The sequence below is a fragment of the Coregonus clupeaformis genome, chromosome 9 (genome assembly GCF_020615455.1).
Source record: "Coregonus clupeaformis isolate EN_2021a chromosome 9, ASM2061545v1, whole genome shotgun sequence".
Classification (NCBI taxonomy): Eukaryota; Metazoa; Chordata; class Actinopteri; order Salmoniformes; family Salmonidae; genus Coregonus; species Coregonus clupeaformis.
In genome coordinates this window covers 8,564,659-8,584,114 of record NC_059200.1, presented here as the reverse complement: position 1 = coordinate 8,584,114, position 19,456 = coordinate 8,564,659, and the positions used below count along the sequence as shown (strand labels likewise).

At 48.4% G+C, this 19,456-nt stretch overlaps 1 protein-coding gene across 6 annotated transcripts in view; it reads left to right on the top strand.

Moving 5' to 3' along the window:
* LOC121573675 (Down syndrome cell adhesion molecule-like protein 1 homolog) overlaps window positions 1-19,456 on the top strand; it is a 114,219-nt gene that overhangs the window by 66,490 nt on the left and 28,273 nt on the right. For 5 of the 6 annotated variants that reach the window (XM_041885834.1, XM_041885832.1, XM_041885833.1 and 2 more), the window contains exons 7-11: window positions 667-963; window positions 2,243-2,515; window positions 3,100-3,384; window positions 3,628-3,747; window positions 3,992-4,168. In XM_041885834.1, coding sequence (XP_041741768.1) covers window positions 667-963; window positions 2,243-2,515; window positions 3,100-3,384; window positions 3,628-3,747; window positions 3,992-4,168 — 1,152 coding nt within the window. Of the gene's footprint in view, window positions 1-666; window positions 964-2,242; window positions 2,516-3,099; window positions 3,385-3,627; window positions 3,748-3,991; window positions 4,169-19,456 lie in introns of those variants that run through there. The other variant, XM_041885835.2, reaches the window with a different exon arrangement.

Here is a 19,456-nt window from a genome sequence, read left to right as displayed (position 1 = left end):
TCATGTGAAATCCATAGATTAGGGCCTATTGAATGTATTTCAATTGACTGATTTCCTTATATGAACTGTAACGCTGTAAAATCTTTTGAATTGTTACATTAAATTTTTGTTCAGTATATAAAATGGTCATATATATATCTATTTTTTTTATACAGACTAGCTCAAAAATAAGTGAAACTTGACAATTGTAAGTTGCTGATAAAAAAAAAACGAACAAACAAAAAACATACGTTTGCACCCCCTTCTTTAATTTATTCCATGGCCCAGCCAAATATGATCTATTGTATTGCTGAGCTCAGTCAAAACTTTCCTCCCCCAACCAAATCTTGCTTTAGGGCCCCCAAAATGCTGGAGCCAACCCTGTTTACAGATGTAGGATCTTAATTTTAGCCAGTTTGCAACAGCAGGAAAATAATCCTGCAGCAACAGGAAATTTGAATTATTATGTGGATTATAATTAATTGAATTTTTTTTGCAGGGGTTGATACATTTTTAGTAAGGGAAAATCAAGTCAGAAATGTCAAATTACAAACTTCAGAAGCCTTTTTAAACATTCTTGACTGAAAAGTTGTGAATCTCACTTTTCACTCTCTCTCTCTCTCTCTCTCTCTCTCTCTCTCTCTCTCTCTCTCTCTCTCTCTCTCTCTCCATCTATCTCTCCTGTAGACGGCACTCCTCGTATTGTGTCCTCCTTCAGTGAGCGTGTGGTCGCCCCCGGTGAGCCCTTCTCCCTGATGTGTGCCTCCAAGGGAGCCCCACCCCCCTCCATCACCTGGACGCTGGACGACGAACCTGTAGTGCGAGACTCCGCCTACAAGACCAGCCAGTACACCCTATCAGACGGCCTGACCGTGTCACATGTCAACGTCAGCAGCCCGGCCATCCGCGACGGGGGAGTGTATCGCTGCGCCGCACGCAACTCGGCCGGTAGCGCCGAGTACCAAGCGCGCATAAACGTAAGAGGTGCCTGTCTACTTTTCAATATACACGCACCCCACACCCGCACCTATACACACACTGGCAATAAGTATACAGTACAGAGACAGGTAGAGATGTGTAAGGAGTTAGACAAACGTGCAACACATACACACATCCAACACACATGCATACATGCACTAACACTCACAGCGAGGTTTAGAGTCTCTTCACACACCCAACCCCAACCCTCCAACCGTCATCCCTCTTTCTTACTCTGTCTCTTTCTCTGTATGTGTGTCTCTCTCCCTCTCTCCCTCTCTCTTGCTCCCTGTTTCTCTGTCTGTGTCTTGCCCAGTGTGTGTTTCTCTCTCTTTTGCTGTGTGTCTGTCTACCTGGATGTCTCTCTTACTCTCACTCTATCTCTATGCATGTCTCTATCTATCTGTTCTCATCAAGACCACAGCAAAGACCATGTCTGTTCTTATCAAGACCATAGGACAGTGTTACTGAGGATAATGTAGTCAAACGTGCATACACACCCATACACACAATCACTTAGAAAACACAAATAATTAATAGATATTACAAATATAACCAGTATGACTGGGTTAAGGGGGCATCACTAACCTCCTTCTCTACCCCTCAATCTGCCCCAATCACTCTCTCCCCAACCTTTATCTTCTCTCTCCTCTCCTCCTCCCCTTTTCTCCCATGTCCTCCTCCCCTCTCTCTCCTCTTCCACCCCTGTCTCCTCCTCCCCTCTCTCTCCTCTTCCACCCCTGTCTCCTCCTCCCCTCTCTCCTCTTCCACCCCTGTCTCCTCCTCCCATCTCTTTCCTCTTCCACCCCTGTCTCCTCCTCCCCTCTCTCTCCTCTTCCACCCCTGTCTCCTCCTCCCCTCTCTCTCCTCTTCCACCCCTGTCTCCTTCTCCCCTCTCTCCTCTTCCACCCCTGTCTCCTCCTCCCCTCTCTCTCCTCTTCCACCCCTGTCTCCTCCTCCCCTCTCTCTCCTCTTCCACCCCTGTCTCCTCCTCCCCTCTCTCTCCTCTTCCACCCCTGTCTCCTCCTCCCCTCTCTCTCCTCTTCCACCCCTGTCTCCTCCTCCCCTCTCTCTCCTCTTCCACCCCTGTCTCCTCCTCCCCTCTCTCTCCTCTTCCACCCCTGTCTCCTCCTCCCCTCTCTCTCCTCTTCCACCTCTGTCTCCTCCTCCCCTCTCTCCTCTTCCACCCCTGTCTCTTACTCCCCTTTTTTCACCTTTCTTCTTCCTCCTCTCTCCCTCCTCTCCTCTGTTCCCCTCGTCCTCCCTCTCTTCTCTGTGTCTCCAGGTTCACCTAGGATCAGGGAGATGCGTGACATCACGGCTGTGGCAGGAAGGAACACCTTTATAACCTGTCGTGTGATTGGTTACCCCTACTACTCTATCAAGTGGTTTAAGGATGGCATGCTGCTGCCTGACAACCATCGCCAGGTGGTGTATGAGAATGGAACGCTGAGGCTGAGTGATGTGCAGAAGGGCATGGATGAGGGTACCTACCTGTGTAGTGTACTCATCCAGCCACAGACCTCTATCGACCAGACTGTCCACGTCACCGTCAAAGGTAGGGGACTGGACAGGGGTGGAGGACAGGGTATTGGCAAGGGTGGCATAGGGAAGGGAAAGGGGGAAGGGATGATGTGTTGCACTAAATCTAAATTATCTACCAATGACCAGATGTAACCGCTCACTCCAATGCAATGGATTTGTTGAAAGTCACCCATGTTTGGGCAAGGTTACTTCCTAGTCGTAACGAGGCAATCAACTTAACAGGGTGGTCACACCATGGTGTTAAAAGCATCTAGCTTTATATTAATGTGTGTGTGTGTGTGTGTGTGTGTGTGTGTGTGTGTTGGGTGGCAAGCATGGGTGATTTAGGTGTGTTTGTGTGTGTGTGTTGGGGGGGTCTGTAGAAGTGTGTGTGTGTGTGTCTCTGATTTAATTAGATTAATCATAATGAGGCCCAGATTAAATCCCCTTGACGTCTCAGCAGTAGCACCACCCCACCCCCTTTCGCGACCATGGCAACGGCATGACTTCCTCCGCCAGTTGGCCTGTAATCAGAGCACCTATTATGGGCTGGTGGAGATGGAAGGGGGTCAGGGTTGGGACCTCTAACCTCTGACCTCTGTAACCTCTGCCCCCCAGTGCCTCCCCTGATCCAGCCCTTTGATATCCCCTCCACGTCGGTGGGAAAGCTCATGTACATCGCCTGCGTGGTGTCGTCAGGTGATATGCCCATCCGCATAACCTGGCACAAAGACGGGCAACTCATCGTGCCTGGTTCTGCCTCTGGTGTTGGCATAGAGACCAAGGAATTCATGAGCTCCTTGCAGATCTCCAAGGTGACGCTGAAGCACAACGGCAACTACACCTGCATCGCTAGCAACGCCGCGGCAACCGTCAGCTGGGAGAGACAGCTGATCGTCACCGGTGAGAGAGGGAGGAGAGGGGAGGATGGAGGGAGGGTGAGAAGGAGAGGAAGGATTGGAAAATAAGTGGTGTGGAAGAATTTGAGAAAGGTAAAGAATGAAGGGATGGACAGACTGGTTATAAAAGCTGGAAGATATTAAGAAAACACAGAAGGATTGGAGAATAATTGAAGGATATCCACCATTTTAGAGATGTTATTGTCAATTATAATGACTGTACTAACTATAACCCCTCCTCACTTAGTTCCCCCTCGCTTCGTGGTCCAGCCCAACAACCAGGATGGGATCTATGGGAAGGCAGGAGTACTAAACTGTTCTGTAGAGGGATACCCCCCTCCCAAAGTCATGTGGAAACACGCCAAAGGTAAAGACCAACACCCTGCAGTACTAATGACATCAACTAACTAACTGTCTACTATTCTATTTATCTTAGTGAAAGAACTTGTACAATAAAGTTGAATTGATGATGAAAGATAACATTAGCACATTTTTGTATTTTTATTCTCTACTGTAACATCGTAACTAATGTACATCCAAGCGTAAGATTAGAAACCAATATCACCATGTGTAAATTTGACTTGACATGACTGTGCCATTCCTCCCTGTAGGTATAGGGAACCCCCAGCAGTACCACCCTGTGCCTCTGACTGGTCGGATCCAGATCATGTCCAACGGCTCCCTGCTGATTCGGCATGTCCTAGAGGACGACCGGGGATACTACCTCTGTCAGGCCTCCAACGGAGTGGGCTCTGACATCAGCAAGAGCATGGTCCTCACTGTCAAGAGTGAGTTTATCTCTCTCACTAGGTCTCTCTCTCTCTCCCTATCTCGTTCTCTCTCTCTTTCTTCCTCTCTCTCATTCTCTCTCAATTCAATTCAATTCAATTACATTCAAGGGGCTTTATTGGCATGGGAATCATATGTTTACATTGCCAAAGCAAGTGAAATGGATAAACAAAAGTGAAATAAACAATAAAAAGTGAACAGTAAATATTACACTCACACAAGTTCCAAAATAATAAAGACATTTTAAAGGTCATAGTATGTCTATATACAGTGTTGTAACAATGTGCAAATAGTTAAAGTAAAAAAAAGGAAAATAAATGTACAATGGTGTTTGTTCTTCGCTGGTCACAAATCTTGTTGCTGTGATTGCACACTGTGGTATTTCACCCAATAGATATGGGAGTTGGTCAAAAATGGATTTGTTTTCGAATTCTTTGTGGGTCTGTGTAATCTGAGGGAAATATGTGTCTCTAATATGGTCATACATTTGACAGGAGGTTAGGAAGTGCAGCTCAGTTTCCACCTCATTTTGTGGGCAGTGTGCACATAGCCTGTCTTCTCTTGAGAGCCAGGTCTGTCTACGGTGACCTTTCTCAATAGTAAGGCTATGCTCACTGAGTCTGTACATAGTCAAAGCTTTCCTTAATTTTGGGTCAGTCACAGTGGTCAGGTATTCTGCCACTGTGTAGTCTATGTTAAGGGCCAAATAGCATTCTAGTTTGCTCAGTTTTTTTGTTAATTCTTTCCAATGTGTCAAGTAATTATATTTTTGTTTTCTCATGATTTCGTTGGGTCTAATTGTGTTGCTGTCCTGGAGCTCTGTGGTGTCTGTTTGTGTTTGTGAACAGAGCCCCAGGACCAGCTTGCTTAGGGGACTCTTCTCCAAGTTCATATCTCTGTAGGTGATGGCTTTGCTATGGAAGGTTTGAGAATCGCTTCCTTTTAGGTGGTTATAGAATTTAACGGCTCTTTTCTGGATTTTGATCATTAGCGGGTATCGGACTAATTCTGCTCTGCATGCATTATTTTGTGTTTTAAGTTGTACGCAGCGGATATTTTTGAAGAATTCGGCATGCAGAGTCTCAATTTGGTGTTTGTCCGATTTGGTGAATTCTTGGTTGGTGAGCGGAACCCAGACCTCACAACCATAAAGGGCAATGGGTTCTATAACTGATTCAAGTATTTTTAGACAGATCCTAATTGGTATGTCAAAATATATGTTCCTTTTGATGGCATAGAAGGCCCTTCCTGCCTCTCAGATCATTCACAGCTTTGTGGAAGTTACCTGTGGTGCTGATGTTTAGGCCGAGGTATGTATAGTGTTTTGTGTGCTCGAGGGCAACGGTGTCTAGATGGAATTTGTATTTGTGGTCCTGGCAACTGGACCTTTTTGGAACACCATTATTTTTGTCATACTGAGATTTACGGTCAGGGCCCAGGTCTGACAGAATCTGTGTAGAAGATCTACATTGCCTTCGGAAAGTATTCACACACCTTAACCTTTTCCATATGTTACAGCCTTATTATAAAAATCATAAAATTGTTTTTTTCCCTCATCAATCTACAAAGAATACTCCATAATGACAAAGCAAAAACACGTTTTTAGAAATGTTTGCAAATTTTTATTTAAAAAAAATATCACATTTACATAAGTATTCAGACCCTTTACTCAGTACTTTGTTGAAGCACCTTTGACAGCGATTACAGCATTGAGTCTTCTTGGGTATGACGCTACAAGCTTGGCACACCTGTATTTGGGAAGTTTCTCCCATTCTTCTCTGCAGATCCTCTCAGGTCTGTCAGGTTGGATGGGGAGCTTCGCTGCACGGCTATTTTCAGGTCTCTCCAGAGATGTTAGATCGGGTTCAAGTCTGGGCTCTGGCTGGGCCACTCAAGGACATTCAGAGACTTGTCCCGAAGCCACTCCTGCGTTGTCTTGGCTGTGTGCTTAGGGTCGTTGTCCTGTTGGAAGGTGAACCTTCGTCCCAGTCTGAGGCCCTGAGCGCTCTGGAGCAGGTTTTCATCAAGGATCTCTCTGTACTTTGCTCTATTCATCTTTCCCTCGATCCTGACTAGTCTCCCAGTCCCTGCCGCTGAAAAATATTCCCACAGCATGATACTGCCACCACCATGCTTCACTGTAGGGATGGTGCCAAGCTGGCATTCAGGCCAAAGAGTTCAATCTTGGTTTCATCAGACCAGAGAATCTTATTTCTCATGGTCTGAGAGTCTTTAGGTGCCTTTTGGCAAACTCCAAGCGGGCTGTCATGTGCCTTTTACTGAGGAGTGGCTTCCGTCTGGCCACTCTACCATAAAGGCCTGATTGGTGGAGTGCTGCAGAGATGGTTGTCCTTCTGGAAGGTTCTCCCATCTCCACAGAGGAACTCTAGAGCTCTGTCAGAGTGACCATCGGGTTCTTGGTCACCTCCCTGACCAAGGCCCTTCTCACCCGAGTGCTCAGTTTGGCCGGGCGGCCAGCTCTAGGAAGAGTCTTGGTGGTTCCAAACTTCTTCCATTTAAGAATGATGGAGGCCACTGTGTTCTTGGGGACCTTCAATGCTGCAGAAATGTTTTGGTACCCTTCCCCAGATCTGTGCCTCGACACAATCCTGTCTCGGAGCTCTACGAACAATTCCTTTGACCTCTTGGTTCTTGCTCTGACATGCACTGTCAACTGTGGGACAGGTCTGTGCTTTTCCAAATAATGTCCAATCAATTGAATGTACCACAGGTGGACTCCAATCAAGTTGTAGAAACATCTCAAGGGTGATCAATGGAAACAGGATGCACGTGAGCTCAATTTCGAGTCTCATAACAAAGGATCTGAATACTTATGTAAATAAGGTATTTCTGTTTTTTAAATTTGCAAAAATGTCTAAAAACCTGTTTTCGCTTTGTGATTATGGGTTATTATGTCTAGATTGCTGAGGATTTTTATTTACTTAATCCATTTTAGAATAAGGCTGTAATGTAACAAGATGCCATAACAAGATGGCGCCGGAGGAGATGGCTGCCGTTTTACAGCCCCCTAACCAATTGTGCTAATATGTGTGTTTTTTCGCATTATTTGTAATTTATTCTGTACATAATGTTTCTGCCGCCGTCTCTTATGACCAAAAATAGCTTCTGGATATCAGGACAGCGATTACTCACCTCGTATTGGACAAAGACGCAAAGGATATTCTACAGACATCCGACAAGGCCCAAATCCCTGTCAATCGCATGAGAAAGAGACTGACATATTGTGGACGTACACTACCAGTCAAAAGTTTGGCACATCTACTCATTCAAGGGATTTTCTTTATTTATACTATTTATTACATTGTAGAATTATAGTGAAGACATCAGAACTATGAAATAACACATATGGAATCATGTAGTAACCAAAAAAGTCTTAAACAAATCAAAATATATTTTATATTTGAGATTATTCAAATAGCCACCCCTTTACCTGGAGCTAACCTTGCAGATAGCATTACTGGGTGATCTGAAAAGTCATAGTCAATCAATCAATAATATAATAATACTTTTAGCAAAAATGTTTATTTTTAATTCACAATCTGTAGAAGCAATGAGAATAGAAAGGTTCAGAACTTTTGTAAAACATCACAGTACGGTTGAAATATATATGGCAAATAGAAATCCTATATGGATGGTGTTAAGAGATAGAAGGGAGGTATTGAATAGAGTTGAAGGATGGGACTAATAACAAATAACAGCAAATAATAACAAAGATAGCTAATAATGTAAGCATACTGTGTCCATAATAAGTATATAGGTTGTATGTTGGGAGCTTTTGGGAAAGAGCACAGTTAGAAAGATATGGCATATAGAAGCAAACCGGATGGACATCATGAAAATGATCGGAGAGGTTGAGAGTAGAAGAAGTTCAGGAGCAAAAAAATATATATATGTATGTATATATATATATATATATATATATATATATATATATATATATATATAAATATAATTATTGTAAAATTAACTCTGTCCATAGGGTGTAGATAGTAAGTATAGATCGGAAGTAGAGGCCTGGGCATTGTTGTTCACTAATTTACTCCAAGTAGGTGTCACGGCTGTCAGTGAGATGCGGTTGAAGAAGTCAGGCGCAGGACACAGAACTCTCGGACACGTACTTTAATCCGATACTGAAAAGATGAACACAGAATAACTCCACGCAGGGAGGAAATAACCCGCTCACAAAATGACATACGTGAAGGGAAACAATCACACACAAGATCCCGATGAGAGACAGGGGTAATTATAGGGCAACAATCAAACATAATGACGAACAGGTGTAAACAATACAGACAAAACTAGACAGACACCGATAATATCGATCGGCAGCAGCTAGTACTCCGGGGACGACGAACGCCGAAGCCTGCCCGAGCAAGGAGGAGGAGCAGCCTCGGCAGAATCGACAGTACCCCCCCCCCTTGACGCGCGGCTCCAGCCGTGCGCCGACCCCGGCCTCGGGGACGGCCAGGAGGACGCGGAGCAGGGCGAGTCGGATGACTCCGGTGGAACTCTGTCAACAGGGAGGGATCTAGGATGTCCCTCCTAGGGACCCAGCACCGTTCCTCCGGACCGTACCCCTCCCACTCCACGAGATACTGCAGACCCCCCATCCGACGCCTCAAATCCACGATGGAACGGACTGAGTACACCGGAGCCCCTTCGATGTCCAGTGGGGGCGGAGGGGCCTCTCGTACCTCATTCTCCTGGAGTGGACCAGCTACCACCGGCCTGAGGAGAGACACATGGAACGAGGGGTTAATGCGATAATTAATAGGCAGCTTTAACCTATAACATACCTTGTTCAATCTCCTCAGGACTTTAAATGGCCCCACAAACCGCCGGCCCAGCTTCCGGCAGGGCAGGTGAAGGGGCAGGTTTCTGGTTGAGAGCCAGACCCGATCTCCAGGTGCATAAACCGGACCCTCACTGCGGTGGCGATCGGCGCTCGCCTTTTGCCGTCTGATGGCCCGCTGCAGATGGACATGCGCAGCGTTCCATGTCTCCTCCGAGTGCCGAAACCATTCATCCACCGCAGGAGCCTCGATCTGGCTCTGATGCCAGGGTGCCAGAACCGGCTGATAGCCCAACACACACTGGAAAGGAGTAAGATTAGTGGAGGAGTGGCGGAGTGAGTTTTGGGCTATCTCTGCCCAGGGAATATACCCCGACCACTCCTCCTGCCGGTCCTGGCAATAGGACCTCAGAAACCTACCCACATCTTGGTTTACTCTCTCCACCTGCCCAATACTCTCAGGGTGAAAACCCGAGGTAAGGCTGATCGAGACCCCCAAACGTTCCATAAACTCCCTCCACACTCTAGAGGTGAACTGGGGACCCCGATCAGACACTATATCCTCAGGCACCCCGTAGTGCCGGAAAACGTGAGTAAACAGGGCTTCGGGCCGTTTGTAGGGCTGTAGGAAGACCTGGCATAGGGATGAGACGGCAGGCCTTAGAAAACCGATCCACAACGACCAAGATCGTGGTATTCCCCTGGGAGGGGGGAAGGTCCGTGACAAAATCCACCGACAGGTGAGACCACGGCCGTTGTGGAACAGGGAGAGGTTGTAACTTCCCTCTGGGCAGGTGTCTAGGCGCCTTACACTGGGCGCACACCGAGCAGGAAGAAACGTATACCCTCACGTCCCTGGCTAAGGTGGGCCACCAGTACTTCCCGCTAAGACAGTGCACCGTCCGACCAATACCAGGATGACCAGAGGAGGGTGACGTGTGAGCCCAATAAATCAGTCGGTCATGGACCTCGAGTGGCACGTACCTCCGTCCCTCTGGACACTCTGGGGGAGTAGGGTCGGTACGTAACGCCCGCTCGATATCCGTGTCAACCTCCCACACCACCGGTGCCACTAGACAAGACTCCGGTAGAATGGGAGTGGGCTCAATGGACCTCTCCTCTGTGTCATATCGTCGGGACAGGGCGTCTGCCTTAACGTTCTGTGACCCTGGGATATAAGAGATCTTAAATACAAACCGGGCAAGAAACATGGCCCACCTAGCCTGACGAGGGTTCAGTCTCTTCGCTGCCCGGATGTACTCCAGGTTATGATGGTCAGTCAGAATGAGAAAAGGGTGGTTAGCCCCCTCAAGCCAAAGTCTCCACACCTTCAGGGCTTGGACCACCGCTAGCAGCTCCCTGTCCCCCACGTCATAATTGCGTTCCGCCGGACTGAGCTTCTTGGAATAGAAAGCACAGGGGCGTAGTTTTGGAGGCGTGCCCGAGCGCTGAGACAGTATAGCACCGATCCCCTCCTCGGACGCATCCACCTCGACTTGGAACGCCAAAGAGGGATCCGGATGTGCTAGCACCGGAGCCGAGGTGAACAGGTCCTTCAAATGACTAAATGCCCAGTCCGCCTCAGCCGACCACTGCAAACGCACCGGGCCTGTCACGCCCTGGCTCTAGGGACTCTTTTAAGTTGAGCCAGGGTGTGTAGAGTTTATGTTTTGTGGTCGTTGTGTCTAGTCTAGTTTTGTATATCTATGTTGGCCAGAGTGGTTCTCAATCAGAGGCAACGAGTATCAGCTGTTGCTGGTTGTCTCTGATTGGGAACCATATTTAGTCAGGTGGTTTTCCCACAGTGTTTGTGGGATCTTGTTCCGTGTTGGTTTGTGTTTTGCACCTGTGGACGTCACGTATCGATTTGTTGTTTTGTTCGTGTATCATTTAATAAATAAGTATGTTCACCTTCCACGCTGCGCCTTGGTCCTCTATATCCGACGATCGTGACAGAAGATCCCACCAATACAGGACCAAGCAGCGTGCCCAGGCAGGAGAGGAGAAGCGGCGCCAACCGGGCAGTCGTCGGACAGGCGAGGGGCACCCCAATAAATTTTTAGGGGGGCACATGGCAGGGGACGACGAGGCCACTGGAGGCAGATAAGGGGCGAGTTGGTGGACGAGGAGAGAAGGCCACCGGGTTACGGGAGCCATTGGTGTATAGAGGGAAGGAAAATGTAGAGGCACGGCGAGAGGTACTGAAGTGTGTTGCCAGTCCGGTCCGGCCCGTTCCTGATCCCCGTGTAAGGCCAGTGGTGTGTGTTCCCAGTACGGTCCGGCCTGTTCCTGTCCATCGCGCCAAGCCTATGGTGCGCGTCGCCAGCCCGGCCCGGCCTGTTCCTGCCCCTCGCACCAAGCCTATGGTGCGCGTCGCCAGCCCGGCCCGGCCTGTTCCTGCTCCCCGCACCAAGCCAATGGTGCGCGTCGCCAGCCCGGCCCGGCCCGTTCCTGCTCCCCGCACCAAACCTGTGGTGCGCATCGCCAGCCCGGCCCGGCCTGTTCCTGCTCCCTGCACCAAGCTAGTGGTGCACGTCGCCAGCCCGGCCCGGCCTGTTCCTGCTCCCCGGACCAAGCCAATGGTGCGCGTCGCCAGCCTGGTCCGGCCTGTTCCTGCTCCCCGCACCAAACCTGTGGTGCGCATCGGGTGCGCATCGCCAGCCCGTGCCCGTTTCACCGGTGCCTGGTCAGGTACCGGTCAGCTGCTCCACACCGGAGCCTGAGCAATCCGCTCCACCGAAGTCCAGTCCAGCTCCAGCCAGTGGGGCTAGACCAGACCAGGGGCACTACGGGGGGGTTAGTAGAGGGTGGTGGTCAAGCCCGAGCCGGAACCGCCTCCGAGGAGGAATGCCCACCCAGCCCTCCCCTGTTCGGGTGATGTTTAGGCGCGGTCGCAGTCCGCGCCTTTAGGGGGGTACTGTCACGCCCTGGCTCTAGGGACTCTTTTAAGTTGAGCCAGGGTGTGTAGAGTTTATGTTTTGTGGTCGTTGTGTCTAGTCTAGTTTTGTATATCTATGTTGGCCAGAGTGGTTCTCAATCAGAGGCAACGAGTATCAGCTGTTGCTGGTTGTCTCTGATTGGGAACCATATTTAGTCAGGTGGTTTTCCCACAGTGTTTGTGGGATCTTGTTCCGTGTTGGTTTGTGTTTTGCACCTGTGGACGTCACGTATCGATTTGTTGTTTTGTTCGTGTATCATTTAATAAATAAGTATGTTCACCTTCCACGCTGCGCCTTGGTCCTCTATATCCGACGATCGTGACAGGGCCCCTCTTTAGTAGGGAGGTAATGGGAGCTGCTACCTGTCCAAAACCCCGGATAAACCTCCGGTAGTAATTGGCAAAACCCAAAAAACGCTGTACCTCCTTTACTGTAGTTGTAGTCTGCCAATTACGCACGGCTGAAATGCGGTCAATCTCCATCTCCACCCCTGACGCAGACAACTGGTGTCCCAGGAAGGAGATGGACTCCTGGAAAAACAGACATTTCTCTGCCTTCACATACAGATCATGCTCCAACAGTCTACCCAGCACCCGACGTACCAGGGACACATGCTCGGTACGTGTAGCGGAGTATATCAGAATGTCATCAATATACACCACTACCCCCTGTCCATGCAAATCCCGGAAAATCTCGTCCACAAATGATTGGAAGACTGAAGGAGCATTCATTAGACTGTATGGCATGACGAGGTACTCATAGTGACCCGAGGTGGTACTGAATGCTGTCTTCCACTCATCTCCTTCCCGAATGCGCACCAGGTTGTAAGCGCTCCTGAGATCCAATTTTGTGAAGAAGCGCGCCCCGTGTAATGACTCCGTCATACTAGCAATCAGAGGGAGAGGATAGCTGTATTTAATAGTGATCTGATTGAGACCACGGTAATCAATACACGGGCGTAAAAAACCCCATCCTTCTTCTTCACAAAAAAGAAACTTGAGGACGCAGGGGAAGTGGACGGCCGTATGTATCCCTGTCTCAAGGATTCGGTGACGTATGTCTCCATAGCAGCCGTCTCCTCCTGAGACAGAGGATACACATGGCTACGACGGAGCGCAGCGCCAACCTGGAGGTCTATCGCACAATCCCCTGTCGATGAGGTGGTAATTGAGTCGCCTTCTTCTTACAGAAGGCGCGTGCCAAATCGGCATACTCAGGAGGAATGTGCATTGTGGGCATTTGGTTCGGACTCTCCACCGTCGTTGCCCCTACGGAAACACCTACACACCGCCCCACACACTGATCAAACCATCCCTTGAGAGCCCTCTGTTGCCATGAAATGTTGGGGTCATGAGATGTTAACCAGGGAAGCCCCAACACCACTGGAAACGCAGGAGAGTCAATTAAATACAACTGTATAGTCTCCTCATGACCCTTCTGCGTTTTCATCTTCAGTGGCGCTGTGACCTCCCTAATCAATCCCGACCCCAAAGGCCGGCTATCTAGGGCATGGATAGGGAAGGGCACATCGACTGGTAATATAGGGATTCCTAACTTATATGAGAAATGGCGATCGATAAAATTCCCAGCTGCGCCTGAATCGACTAGCGCCTTATGCTGGGAGTAAGAAGAAACCTCTGGAAACACAACTTGAATACACATATGAACAACAGAGAGCTCTGGGTGAGTTGGGGTCTTACTCACCGGGAATGACTTATCAGTGCGTTGCCTGCTGCCTCGAATCCGAGGAGACCCTCCCCAGCACCGAACCGCCGTGTGTCCTCGGCGGCCACAGTTGGTGCAGGGGACAGCCTCTCTCCTGGCCTCCCTACTACCAGCACCCCCGAGCTCCATAGGGCTCGGCTCGGAAGTGCTGGGGAATGGAATGGACGGCCCCAGCTCCGGACGTCCGCGGGTAGCCAACAGGGTATCCAGGCGAATCGACATGTCCACCAGCTGATCGAAGCTTAGGTTGGTGTCCCTGCAGGCCAACTCTCGACGAACGTCCTCTCTTAAGCTACACCTGTAGTGGTCGATGAGGGCCCTCTCATTCCATCCCGAATTGGCAGCCAGAGTCCGGAAGTCCAGTGCGAATTCCTGCGCGCTCCTCCTCCCCTGTCTGAGGTGGAATGGACGCTCACCCGCCGCCTTCCCCTCCGGGGGATGATCGAACACTGCCCTGAAGCGGCGGGTGAACTCTGCATAGTTCACAGTAGCGGCGTCTATTCCTCCCCACTCGGCGTTGGCCCACTCCAGTGCCTTGCCGGACAGACAGGAGATGAGGGCGGACACGCTCTCGTATCCCGAGGGTGCCAGGTGAATGGTTGCCAGGTAAAGTTCCACCAGGAGCAGGAAACCCTGACACCCGGCTGCGGTGCCATCATAAGCCCTCGGGAGCGAGAGCCGAATCCCACTGGACTCCTGATGTGAGACGATAGGAGTGGCCTATGGTGGTGGTGGTATCGTTGGAGGAGGTGTGGGTAAACCTCCTCTCTCCCATCGTCCCAAGGTGTTCATCACGTTATCCATGGCGGCACCCAGATTTGAAGCATAGCTGCCTGTTGTAGGACGCGCTCCTCGAGTGATCCGGTCGGTGCCGTCGCTCCTGCTGACTCCATGTTGTGGTGTGTGATTCTGTCACGGCTGTCAGTGAGATGCGGTTGAAGAAGTCAGGCGCAGGACACAGAACTCTCGGACACGTACTTTAATCCGATACTGAAAAGATGAACACAGAATAACTCCACGCAGGGAGGAAATAACCCGCTCACAAAATGACATACGTGAAGGGAAACAATCACACACAAGATCCCGATGAGAGACAGGGGTAATTATAGGGCAACAATCAAACATAATGACACACAGGTGTAAACAATACAGACAAAACTAGACAGACACCGATAACATCGAACGGCAGCAGCTAGTACTCCGGGGACGACGAACGCCGAAGCCTGCCCGAGCAAGGAGGAGGAGCAGCCTCGGCAGAATCCGTGACAGTAGGGAAAGGATGGTGGGGTTGAAAAGTAATAAAGGGGAGTATATATATAAAAAAAACATGGGGGATTGGAAGTGATGCAGACAATTACATTGATAGAAGATACAATCTATCTGCAATATTAAGCTGATCCATTCCCCCCCAAAAATTTTTTTATAATAATAATAATAACAAGATGCCATAACAAGATGGCGCCGGAGGAGATGGCTGCCGTTTTACAGCCCCCTAACCAATTGTGCTATTATGTGTGTTTTTTCGCATTATTTGTAATTTATTCTGTACATAATGTTTCTGCCGCCGTCTCTTATGACCAAAAATAGCTTCTGGATATCAGGACAGCGATTACTCACCTCGTATTGGACAAAGACGCGAAGGATATTCTACAGACATCCGACAAGGCCCAAATCCCTGTCAATCGCATGAGAAAGAGACTGAGATATTGTGGACGTACACTACCAGTCAAAAGTTTGGACACATCTACTCATTCAAGGGATTTTCTTTATTTATACTATTTTCTACATTGAAGAATAATAGTGAAGACATCAGAACTATGAAATAACACATATGGAATCATGTAGTAACCAAAAAAGTCTTAAACAAATCAAAATATATTTTATATTTGAGATTCTTCAAATAGCCACCCCTTTGCCTTGATGACAGCTTTGCACACTCTTGGAATTCTCTCAACCAGCTTCATGAGATAGTCACCTGGAATGAATTTCATTTAACAGGTGTGCCTTCTTAAAAGTTAATTTGTGGAATTTCTTTCCTTCTTAATGCGTTTGAGCCAATCAGTTGTGTTGTGACAAGGTAGGGGGGTATACAGAAGTTAGCCCAATTTGGTAAAAGACCAAGTCCATATTATGGTCAAGAACAGCTCAAATAAGCAAAGAGAAACAACAGTCCACCATTACTTAAGACATGAAGGTCAGTCAATATGGAAAGTTTCAAGAACTTTGAAAGTTTCTTCAAGTGCAGTCGCAAAAACCATCAAGCGCTATAATGAAACTGGCTCTCATGAGGACCGCCACAGGAATGGAAGACCCAGAGTTACCTCTGCTGCAGAGGATAACTTTATTAGAGTTACCAGCCTCAGAAATTGCATCCCAAATAAATGATTCACAGAGTTCAAGTCACAGACACATCTCAACATCAACTGTTCAGAGGAGACTGTGTGAATCAGGCCTTCATGGTCAAATTGCTGCAAAGAAATCACTACTAAAGGACACCAATAAGAAGAAGAGACTTGCTTGGGCCAAGAAACACGAGCAATGGACATTAGACCAGTGGAAATGTGTCCTTTGGTCTGGAGTCCAAATTTGAGATTTTTGGTTTCAACCGCCGTGTTTTCGTGAGACGCTGTGTGGGTGAACAGATGATCTCCACATGTGTATTTCAAGGCACACTTAACCAGAATGGCTACCACAGCATTCTGCAGTGATACGCGATCCCATCTGGTTTGAGCTTAGTGAGACTATCATTTGTTTTTCAACAGGACAATGACCCAACACACCTCCAGGCTGTGTAAGGGCTATTTTACCAAGAAAGAGAGCGAATGAGTGCTGCGTCAGATGACCTGGCGTCCACAATTCCTCGACCTCAACCCAATTGAGATGGTTTGGGATGAGTCGGACCGAAGAGTGAAGGAAAAGATGGCAACAAGTGCTCAGGATATGTGAGAACTCCTTCAAGACTGTTGGAAAAGCATTCCAGGTGAAGCCGGCTGAGAGAATGCTAAGAGTGTGCAAAGCTGTCGTCAAGGCAAAGGGTGGCTACTTGAAGAATCTCAAATATAAAATATATTTTGATTTGTTTAACACTTTTTTGGTTACTACATGATTCCATATGTGTTATTTCATAGTTTTGATGCCTTCACTATTATTTTACAATGTAGAAAATCGTAAAAATTAAGAAAAACCCTGGAATGAGTAGGTATGTCCAAACTTTTGACTGGTAATGTTGGTCGGGGTGCCTTGTAAGGATTCGACGGCGAGCAAGTAATCTGCCTCTTCCATCACTCCTATTAGCCAACGTACAATCATTTGAAAACAAAATGGACGTCCTAAGATCAAGGATATTCTACCAACGGGACATTATAAACTGTAATATCTTATGTTTCACCGAGTCGTTGCTGAATGATGACATGGATAACATACAGCTGGCGGGATATACGCTACATTGGCAGGATAGAACGGCTGACTCCAGTAAGACAAGGGGTGGCGGTCTGTGTATATTTGAAAACAACAGCTGGTGCACAAAATCTAATACTAAGGAAGTCTCTAGGTTTTGCTCGCCTGATGTAGAGTATCCAATGATAAGCTGTAGACCACACTATTTACCAAGAGAGATTTCTTCTATATTTTTCGTAGCTGTCTATTTACCACCACGAACCGATGCTGGCACTAAGATTGCACTCAATGAGCTGTATAAGGCCATAAGCAAACAGGAAAACGCTCATCCAGAGACAGCACTCCTAGTGGCCGGGGACTTTAATGCAGGGAAACTTAAATCCGTTCTACCTAATTTCTACCAGCATGTTAAATGTGCAACCAGAGGAAAAAAAACTCTAGATCACCTTTACTCCACACACAGAGACGCGTACAACGCTCTCCCTCACCCTCCATTTGGCAAATCTGACCATAATTCTATCCTCCTGATTCCTGCTTATGAGCAAAAACTAAAGCAGGAAGCACCAATGACTCGGTTAATAAGGAAGTGGTAAGATGACGCAGATGGTAAGCTACAGGACTGTTTTGCTAGTACAGACTGGAATATGTTCCGGGATTCTTCCGATGGCATTGAGGAGTACAACACATCAGTCACTGGCTTCATCAATAAGTGCATCGATGACGTCGTCCCCACAGTGACCGTACGTACATACCCAACCAGAAGCCATGGATTACAGGCAACATCCACACTGAGCTAAAGGGTAGAGCTGCCGCTTTCAAGGACAGGGACTCTAACCAGGACGCTTATAAGAAATCCCGCTATGCCCTCCGACGAACCATCAAACAGGCAAAGAGTCAATACAGGACTAAGATTTAATTATACTTCACCGGCTCTGACGCTCGTTGGATGTGGCAGGGCTTGCAAACTATTACAGACTACAAAGGGAAGCACAGCCGCGAGCTGCCCAGTGACACAAGCCTACCAGATGAGCTAAATCACTTCTATGCTCGCTTCGAGGCAAGCAACACTGAAGCATGCATGGGAGCATCAGCTGTTCCGGATGACTATGTGATCACGCGCTCCGTAGCCGATGTGAGTAAAACTTATAAGCAGGTCAACATTCACAAGGCCGCAGTGCCAGACGGATTACAAGGACGTGTACTCCGAGCATGCGCTGACCAACTGGCAAGTGTCTTCACTGACATTTTCAACATGTCCCTGAGTCTGTAATACCAACATTTTTCAAGCAGATCACCATAGTCCCTGTGCCCAAGAACACTAAGATAACCTGCCTAAATGACTACCGACCCGTAGCACTCACGTCTGTAGCCATGAAGTGCTTTGAAAGGCTGGTCATGGCTCACATCAACACCATTATCCCAGAAACCCGACCCACTCCAATTTGCATACCGCCCCAACAGATCCACAGATGATGCAATCTCTATTGCACTCCACACTGCCGTTTCCCATCTGGACAAGAGGAACACATACGTGAGAATGCTATTCATTGACTACAGCTAAGCATTCAACACCATAGTGCCCTCAAAGCTCATCACTAAGCTAAGGATCCTGGGACTGAACAACTCCCTCTGCAACTGGATCCTGGACTTCCTGGCGGGCCGCCCCCAGGTGGTAATGGTAGGTAACAACACATCTGCCACCTTGATCCTCAACATGGGGGCCACTCAGGGGTGCGTGCTCAGTCCCCTCCTGTACTCCCTGTTCATCCATTACTGCATGGCCAGGCACGACTCCAACACCATCATTAAGTTTGCCGACGACACAACAGTGGTAGGCCTGATCACCGACAACGATGAGACAGCCTATAGGGAGGAGGTCAGAGACATGGCCGTGTGGTGCTAGGATAACAACCTCTCCCTCAACGTGATCAAGACAAAGGAGATGATTGTGGACTACAGGAAAGAAAAGAGGACTGAGCACGCCCCCATTCTCATCGACGGAGCTGTAGTGGAACAGGTTTAGAACTTCAAGTTCCTTGGTGTTTACATCAAACAAACTATCATGGTCCAAACACATCAAGACAGTCGTGAAGAGGGCACAACAAAGCCTATTCCCCCTCAGGAGACTGAAATGGGTCCTCAGATCCTCAAAACGTTCTACAGCTGCACCATCGAGAGCATCCTGACTGGTTGCATCACCGCCTGGTATGGCAACTGCTCGGCCTCCGGCTGCAAGGCACTACAGAGGGTAGTGCGTACGGCCCAGTACATCACTGGGGCCAAGCTTCCTACCATCCAGGACCTCTATACCAGGCAGTGTCAGAGGAAGGCCCTAAAAATTGTCAAAGACTCCAGCCACCCTAGTCATAGACTGTTCTCTCTGCTACCGCACGGCAAGCGGTATCGGAGCGCCA